This window comes from Pteronotus mesoamericanus, unplaced genomic scaffold, assembly GCF_021234165.1.
Source record: "Pteronotus mesoamericanus isolate MK-2021 breed Mesoamerican mustached bat unplaced genomic scaffold, CSHL_Meso_final contig_27, whole genome shotgun sequence".
Lineage (NCBI taxonomy): Eukaryota > Metazoa > Chordata > Mammalia > Chiroptera > Mormoopidae > Pteronotus > Pteronotus mesoamericanus.
Window position 1 is genome coordinate 20,456,402 of NW_026555115.1, and position 9,212 is coordinate 20,465,613.

At 52.2% G+C, this 9,212-nt stretch overlaps 1 protein-coding gene across 4 annotated transcripts in view; it reads left to right on the forward strand.

The window, feature by feature from the left end:
- BDH1 (3-hydroxybutyrate dehydrogenase 1) overlaps positions 1-8,486 on the forward strand; it is a 45,102-nt gene extending 36,616 nt beyond the window's left edge. For all 4 annotated transcript variants that reach the window (XM_054575099.1, XM_054575101.1, XM_054575100.1 and 1 more), the window contains 2 exons: positions 6,149-6,301; positions 7,690-8,486. In XM_054575099.1, coding sequence (XP_054431074.1) covers positions 6,149-6,301; positions 7,690-8,159 — 623 coding nt within the window. In that variant the 3' untranslated portion in view covers positions 8,160-8,486. The remainder of the gene's footprint in view (positions 1-6,148; positions 6,302-7,689) is intronic.
- Positions 8,487-9,212: the final 726 nt, after the last annotated feature.

Here is a 9,212-nt window from a genome sequence, read left to right on the forward strand (position 1 = left end):
GCAGTGCACTGGGAAGGGCATTCCAGGAGGAGGGGAGAGCGTGAATAATGGTGGGAAGCACAAGGCGTGCGGGGACTACAAGTCAGGGGCCAAGTCTGGTGAAGGTGGTCGCAGCAAATAAGGTTGGAAGGGAGCTTGTCCATGGCCTGGTGTGCCAGGCGAGGGAGGTGGCCACTTTCTTGAGGATAGTGGGAGCCACTGAAGGGGATTTCCTGAAGGGAATGACCTGGTCAGACTTGTGAAAGCTTGCTCTGGGGACTGTGGTGACAGTGCGGTGTGGATTTAAAGGGACAACATAGGTTTAAGAGTCCTGGACTAGGGCAGTGAGTACGAGGAAAGAGGAGGATCAGATTCAAGTATCGAGAAGACATAGCTGGCTGGACTTGGTGACTTACGCATATGAAGGTGAGGGAGAGAAAAGAGGGCTCCACCCTGGATACCTAGTACCCCTGCATGGAGGGTTGAGGGGTGTGGAGATGCTAAAGTGCCCAAGGGACATCCTGGGGGAGTATCTGGGCTGGAGATCAGGTGTCCAAGGTTAGAGGTGAGATTAGGAATGGGGGAGATGCAAGGAGGCTCTACTGGGGAACATGAGCAATTAGGTACCAGGGAAGGGAAAGAGACAACTGTGAGAGAGGTTGGGCACAGTGCCCTAGAAGCCAAAGGGGCAGAAAGTTTGGGGGACAGTAGCCAACAGGGGAACATGCTGCAGAAAGTTTCCATAACATGATGACTGAAGTGTCCTCCCCATTCAGGCTTTGGAGGATCATGGTGGGTGGGGCTCTGTTGTACAGCAGAGGGGAGGGGACACCATTCATAGATGACACAGCGGTGATGGTGCTGCCTGGGGAAGCCAGTTTGGTCTGCTGACTTCACCTGTGATATTTTCCTTTGAGCTTCCTGACAGCCCAGGCGGAAAGGGCCTGCCTCCTTCAGCTCTCTGCTTTCCCCCAGAATGGGGTGGGGACAGCTCTCCTGAGCAGAGACTTCAGTTGCTGGTAGCGAGGAGGGAAAGGGGTGGGGTGACCAGGGCCTGTTCTGGGCACTCTGCTGGGCACTATCAGTTAGGTGAACATGCTGTCATCTCCAGCACCCACCTTAGCAGCTAGCAGCTCCTGTGCGGGGCGGATATCAGAGAAGCTGTTGCTCTTGTCGCCAGCCTGTCACCGATGTGTCACCTTGTCAGCCCAGTGCCATCACCACCCCACAGCAGGCCATTCCCAGGCCTCTCTGCTCTCTAAGGACTTCCGGAACATCTGTTCAGTAATTACCAGGCAGCCCAGGGTTCCTATCCCATTAAGAAAGACTGGATGGATTCCATTGGGATGATTACCAGTTCAGACGGTGCAGCCTGCTTCACCCCGTCTCCAGTGGTAAATCCCTCTCCTCTCCGCCTTCCCCCGCAGCTGGGATGCTGCCTTCATAAACTACTAGGCAGGGAAACAGCTGCAGTCAGCACCGTAGAGCCACTTCATTATGGCCTGTGGATTAGTGGGGGTTTAAAATGCCCATGTAAAGGAATCATCACTGTAGAACTGATAGCATGGAGCTGCACCAGGTCTTGGGGCTGCTCACAGCCCTGGTCCTTGTCCCCCGCTGCCAAGACAGAACCACGTCCATTCCCTGTGTTGGCCTGAGCAGGTAGCCTAGCCAGCAAGGGCAGGGTGAATCCGAAGCCATGAGGGTGAGGCGCTCAAACCCCTGCCCTTGGATGGTGCTCACACCCCAGTACCACCCCTGATGCCTAAACCCTTTCCTGATGCTTCTTCCTCATGACCCATTCCAGCGAAGGTTAATAAACCACTCAACATGAACTTACTTAATCAAGACTGCATTTTCGGGGGAAGGATGTGAACATCTTTAGGTCTGAAAAGAAATATGTTAGCTGTATGTTTGTACAGGTCTCCCCTTTTCCTCTCCCCTCCTCCCTCCCTCCCAGCAGCCAGCCCTTGCCCTCCATCCATTGGCTGTCTTTCTGGCACGTAAGGCCGCTCTAACTCTCCCCTTCTCTGGCAGTGCTACCTCTGAACTCCAGGTGGCGCCCTCCCACGGTTTTCAGGTCATCTAGTGGTTCCTAAAGGGGTGGCTGCTTCTGATTCAGCCTCTGCCCAGGCAAGAAGCTCACAGGACACAAGTGGAGGGCACATTAGGACAAGGGCAAGTTTGGTGCCCTTCACCCTGGCTCTATGGAACAGTTGCTACCAAAACCAGGAGAGCCAGCCTTGGGGGTGAGATGAAGGGGATTGTCTAATAGAGCCGTGAGCCAGCTTCCACCAGCCCCTTTGCTCGCCACCAGGACTCTGAGGGACTGGACATCTGGAGCCTGTGACTCCCACTACAGGGAAAGGCTGAGTGATTGGGCCTACTGGCAGGCGGTGGACATGATCTGACCTTGAAACCACTCACTTCATAGTCAGTAAACATTTATTGAGTACTTGCTGAGCACCGAAAGGGGTCTGACCTGGCAGGAGGAGTTTGCAGTTGGACACCAACCAAGTGGATGCTGGTGGTTCATGAAGTGTCACTCGCACTCCCCACCAAGAGCTAAAGCCTCCGCTCTTAGATTTCACTGGTGACCTTGCACTGACTCAGCCACTACAGCTCCACACAGCTGCAGCCCCTGTAGAACCTGTGAGGAACTGTGGTAGCACAGGGAATTTTATGCCATGGGCAGAAAAGACCATATAGTCTGGGATACCCTTGGTCTGGGAGTGAGAAGGCTGGCTTTTCTCTGAGCTTCACCTCTCACTAGAAGTGTGACCTTAGGATTGTGTATTCACCTGTGTGGGCCTCAGCTTGCCCATCTGCGAAGTGGGAAACGTGCTTTGTGGGCCATCCAGTGCTCATACATAGATCTGTCTGCTGCTCTCAAGCTGAGGGGTAGGGGAGCTGTGCAGAGCCAGGAAGCAGCAGAGGCAGGAGGAGCCGTGATGTCAGAGGAGCGGCAAGCCGTTGGGACTTCAAGAAGGCGGAGCACTTGAAAGGGAGTGGGTAAGAGAAGCCTGGAAAGACTTCACGTACTCCACTATGGATGGGAAGCATCGGAGCAGGAAGTGACTGACAGAGGAGACTTTGGTTGAAGGGGTTGGATTGGGATGGGGGTGGAGAAGAGATTAAGACAGGGAGACCTGGGACAAGCTTCTCCCGTAACACAGGAGGGAGGTATACCAAAGATCCAAACTATGCCATGGAAACAGGAAAGAAGACATTGATTTTAGTGACACCTCAAAGGAAGCCAACAACAGCAAAGGGTTAGGCATGAGGGCTGTGTCCTCACACAGACCTGGGTCCAAATTCTGTCCTGTCTACTTGTTATCTGGGTGACACTGAGCAAGGCACTGCACTTCCCTGAGCCTCAGTTGCCTCATTCAGACATTGGACGATGCAACATCTACTTTATCGGTTGGTTGTGAGGATCAGGTGAATTAATAGATGCAAAATGTTTAGTTCAGAGCCCAGCCGCTGTCCTTTTGATCTTTATCAGTAATTAACAGTGCTCATTAGATGGGAGGAGAAATGAAGGAGCTGGGGGAGTCAAAAATGAAAGCGAAACTATTAACAAGGAGGAGGAGCAGGGTTGGGCAGCTAGGAACTTGATATACTGGTATTGTTGAGTTGGGGACCTGTGGGACATTCAGGTGAAAGTGACTGTCAGGAGGAGGAGACTGGAGTTAGGGGAGAGCCATGACTGCCGAGGGGTACAGGGGGCCCCTCCTGCAGAGGAGAGATGGGGCTACTGCAAGAACACAGCTGTCACCCAGACCAACAGGGATGTCATGAGTTCACTCAGAATGTTGGCTGAGGACTCGGGTGAGCTCCTGGGCCCTCAACACTGTTGCTACTGATCAAGTCTGCAGAGCTGTCATCCAGGAGCAGTGTTGCTTTCACAGGTCAAGTTCAATTAAACTTTTTTGGATGTCAATGTCCACCGCAACTAATGTTAGATGGAAAAAAGATTATTTAATTTAGGTTGTGCTGTACTGTCCCATACAAATCAAACACAAAGCAGCTGGAAAATTCCATGAACATAAAGAAGATGAGGTCGCCTCAGCACTGAGTGTAATTTCAGAGGAGGTGGTCTGGGACAGGACATTGGGGGCACACCTGTACCTTGGCGGGGCAGGCAGAGGAAAGGTGGCAGAGAGGATGGAGGAGACATTTGAGTTTTATTAATGCCAAGGGAGGGGTGAGTGTCAAGAACCAGAATAGTGCTCATAGTGTGAAGTTGAGGGTGAAGCGGGGGTGGGGGGGAGAGGGAGGAGGAGGCGGGCGGGTGGCGTCACTAGCGTATGGCACCCTGGACCCCTGGAACAGTGGTAGGGCTGGGGCCCAGCGTGCCGGGAAATGGGAGGCTGGAGAGCCAGCTTGTGTTCTCAGAGGCCTGGCTGCTGAGGGACAGGGAGCAGATGCCTGAGGGAGTTGCATGGTTAAGAGGTTCTTTAACATATTGGAGACATGGTATTTGTATTCACCTGACAGACACTTACTAAGCACCTAATGTGTACAATGTTGAAGTGAAGGAGATGGGGCCATGGAAGAAGAGTTGAAGTTGTGAAAAGGAGAGAGGACTGATGGCTTACCGTTAGGAAGGTGGAGGGTAAAGTGTCAGCCTTGCCAACTGGTGAGAGAGGCCTCCTAGAAGCGGATGGGAGGACCGACCAGCCGGGAATTCTGCAGGGCTGGGGGAGGGAGGGGCTGGGTCAGTGCAAGGTCACCAGTGAGATCTAAGAGCAGAGGCTTTAGCTCTTGGTGGGGAGTGCGAGTGACACTTCATGAGCACTTTATTAACCGGCAATTTCCTTTCCCTAATAAATGTCCTTAATTTTCCGTAATTGAGGGAGAAAGCACGAGAGGTCAGTTGACATAGCTTTAATTTGGGCAACACTGAAGGGAAGCAGCTTGAGACCAATTATTCCGTCATTTACACAAAGTCCATGATTAACTCAGAACGCAGGCCTGCCAGAGTCCCCACAGGCAGGGGCAGGGGCGCAGCCCCCGGGAGGGCAGCCCTGGCCTGAGGCTGCTGCTCCTTGGGAAGGACAGGGGCTTTCATGGGCACTGGAGACTGAACCCTGAGGGTCTCCACAACAAAGAGGCAGGGTCCTGTTCTGTCCTGAGGCTCTGGCCCATCCAGTCCTTGCACCCCCAAAAAACAGAACTCAAAGGGGCCCTGCAAAACATGGCTGCCTCTTCACAGCCACTTGCCCCAACTAGGCTCTGCCTGTAAATACTGGGCAAACTGAAGCCAGTCCTTTCCCTTCAGGGCCTCTGTTCCCCTAGTTATAAGATTAATTATCAGATTAACTGACCTCCAAGGAGCCTTCTAGCACCAGTGTTCTATGTCTATAAAAGCCAGCTATCCCTTTGCGAGTCTTCGTGCAAACAGTCACCCCAGGTATATTCAGAGAGTATACATTTGCTCCAACCCTGTGCTCAGCCCCATCAGACCACACAAGTCTGAGGGGTGTTCCGCACCTGCAAAGACCAGGTGAATACAGATGAGGTATTGATGAACACGTTACCTGATCACAGGGGCTTACCGTGTGATAACCAGCAATAGTGCATGGTTCAGAGGAGGGAGATCAGAGCGTAGAGTCATTGTGAGGTGGGTCTCAAGGTGAAGCAGGACTGAGTACACAACCTGAGATCAAGGCTTGGCTGGGCCTCTTACTTGCCATGTGACTTTGTATGTTGGGGCAGCTCTCTGGTCTGCCAGGGGAGCTTGGCCTGGAAGGCTCCTGAGGCTCCCCTGGCCTCTGGCAAGAGGGAGAATGCCAGTGAAGGTTCAGAGGCAGGGATGATACACGGGTGCCTGGGTGGAGAGTGTGAGGATGAGACTGGCTGGAATAGAGTGGAAGTATGTGAGGTGACATGGGCCTCCAGGCTGGGGGCACCAGCCAGGCTTGGTCATGATGGACCCAGAAGTGCGATTAAGACAGAAAAAAAAGATAAGGATTGCACTTTCCAGACTTAAGGGAGGGTTACAGCCAGCACTATCTATCTCCTGTTTTCTTTGGTCATTGTAAAAAGTATCTCCAAAGCCTTGGGAACAAAGCTGGCAAGTCATGGGGGAAAAGGATGAAAGTGGGGAGGGGAATAGGGTGACCTAGCCCACGGAGTGACCTCAGTTCTGCACCCTCCCATCCAGGCATGTGGGGCCTGGTTAACAACGCAGGCATCTCATCGTTCGGGGAGGTGGAGTTCACCAGCATGGAGACCTACAAGGAAGTGGCGGAAGTGAACCTCTGGGGCACAGTGCGGGTGACGAAATCCTTTCTCCCCCTCATCCGAAGGGCCAAAGGTGAGTTGGAAAGGGACCTCCCTTGTGCTCCCTGGACCTGCCCCACCCTTTCATCTTTGCTCAGAATGAGAGTAGGTCTCAGCAGATCCAACATCCACAGCCCAGTGAGGCTGAGCACATGACTCCCAGGGGCTGGTGGGACCTGTGGGTGGTGGTGAGCAGAGGTGCTGTGGCCCAGGAGGCGGAAAGGGATGTATGGTCTTCAGAAGGTAGAGCAGGTGAGACATCAGCAGTCCATGCAGCAAAGGCTAAAAGATTACAGTGGTAATCCCACTCTGGGAACCTAATCTAGAGCAATAACCACCCTTGTGTGCAGAGCTTTGTATATATCAGTTTCAGTAAGGTATGGTTAAGTTAATATTGGTATATCCATTCTATGTGTTACTATGCTGTACTAAAAAAAAAAGAAGAAGACGAAGAGACAATTGTGCTAGTAAGTAAAAAAAAATAATAAGATTAGAAATTTGGAAAACACCAAATGCCCAAACCATATTGGGTAGCCAAATGTAAGCAAACCACCTAAGAAGTCACCAACTCAGATGTTCTCCCTAGAACAGCAAATAGCTATGGCAAGGAGGGGAGATCCTTATAATCTATCCCAAGGTCTCAGGAATGACAGGATGAACCCACAGAGTGCCATAAGATTTTAGAACTCTTCACTGACTTTCAACTTAGAGGTTTCTGAAAGGAGCCTTCCACAGGGCCGAGGACAGGGCTGTGCATTTACTTCCTGGGTGCACACCCAGGCAGGGTAAGCAGGTCCCAGGTCTGCCTGGGCTGTCTGTCTGGATGGGCTCCGCTGTCACCTCCCCCCCGCCACTCCCAGGCCTGGGAGATGCTGTGGTCAGCTCCTAGCACACCCAGGCTGGGCCTGTGGGAGAGTTCCTTGAAGTCATCACTCTTTCCCAACGCTTGAGACTCTGCTCACATGTCCTAGCCCTGAAGTCAGATTCAGAACCCTGCCCCTGCCCTTGCCCCTCACTGCTTGCCAGGAGAGCTCTGCCAGGTGATAACATTTTGGGAGGAAGATGCAATGGGAGAATGTGGGAGGTGAGACACAGCTTAGTTGTGTGTTGTGCATTATACTGTGCCCTCCTGGTGTTCAGGCCTGCTTCTCACTCATTTCTCCTCCCCTGTTCTGCCCAGTACAGCTGGATACCTGGAAAATATGAGGGATATTGATGCTGATGTGTGGGTCTGAGCTGTCCTTGACTATGAGTGAGAAGGCCCCTTGACCTTGGGCTGGGCCTTGGCCTAGCAGGCAACAAAATAAGGATCAGGGGCCAGGAGGCCAGGGTCTAGCCAGGCCTCTGGAAACACACCAGACCTGGGCCCTCTGCCTACCAGGCAGTGCCTTCTGAGCAGGTGCTTGCTGTCTTCCTCTGTAGGCCGCGTGGTCAACATCAGCAGCATGCTAGGCCGCATGGCCAATCCAGCCCGCTCCCCGTACTGCATCACCAAGTTCGGCGTGGAGGCTTTCTCTGACTGCCTGCGCTATGAGATGCATCCTCTGGGTGTGAAAGTCTGTGTGGTGGAACCCGGCAACTTCATCGCTGCCACCAGCCTCTACAGCCCTGAGCGCATCCAGGCCATTGCCAATAAGATGTGGGATGAGCTGCCTGAGGTGGTGCGCAAGGACTATGGCAAGAAGTACTTTGATGAGAAGATTGCCACCATGGAGACCTACTGCAACAGTGGCTCCACTGACACGTCCCCTGTCATCAACGCTGTCACCCATGCCCTAACTGCTGCCAAACCCTACACCCGCTACCATCCCATGGACTACTACTGGTGGCTGCGAATGCAGATCATGACCCATTTGCCTGGAGCGATTTCTGACAGGATCTATATACATTGAAGAGTTTCCAGCTGGCCTCTGTTGGGAGCCCTGGTGGGACGGATGCGAAGGGAGGGAGGGATGGAGGGAGGAAGGAGCTTGTAATGAAGTCACCTCTTCATTACCCACTTGTGGATTGTCTACCATCCCAGGAGGACCTCACTACCAGTTTTAGTGCCAACTGGAGGGGGCACCCAGCCTGGGCCTCCTCAGTAGGGTTTTAGAGTGGTGGGCAGGGCCCCTAAACCTCAGGGCAAACATGTTGCATCTATCTTTCTGGAGTTGATTTCATACCAAGATTTTTGGGAACCATCTTTATATTAAAAGCAGATTTATTATAAAATAGAATCCAAATCCTTTGCTTTTTTTAAGCCAAAATCCCCATTCAAAAAATTTATCTCATTTGATCCTTAAGCCAACCTCATGAGTAAGGGAACAGATTTTTTTCTTCTGTACACATAGAATTTGTAGCCCAAATTGGATACATGAATAATCCTTTTATTGCTTATAAATGGTCCAAGTCATGTGTTCCTGTTACTGCTGTAGCGGTGCTTCACATTTTGTGTTCCAGGTGCTCTGGATCCAGCTGAGGCTCCTCTGAGGGCTCTGTGGCCTTGCCCGAGCCGTCCTTACCACGCGCCCGTTGTTTACCTCTCTGCATGTCCTCACTGCTGGTGTGTGTCGCCGTAGTGGGCAATTCAGAACGGTGACATTGTGAAGATTTCCATTTGAGATTTCTCCAGCCTCTTAAGACTTAGGAAAGACTTGTGGAAGTGACTTCCGCTTAAGAGGGTGATTTCTGGTTTGGGTCTGCTTAGTTTTTCTTGGGGTGAAAACTCTGTTAATGGGGCATCCTTGGCAAGAGATGTGGCGCAGAGGCCAAGCACTGTGGCACGTTCTCCTCCAGGGGTGGGTCTGGAGTCTCTGCATGTCTCACGTGGTGCTCACATTCACACACATTCACACACACATTTGTTCTGTAGGGCTCAAGGTGGCTTTCATTGATAGCTTGCCTCCCTGCTGTGGCCTTATTTTTAATTAGGGAGTCACGTCACTGATAGGCAGATTCTGTGT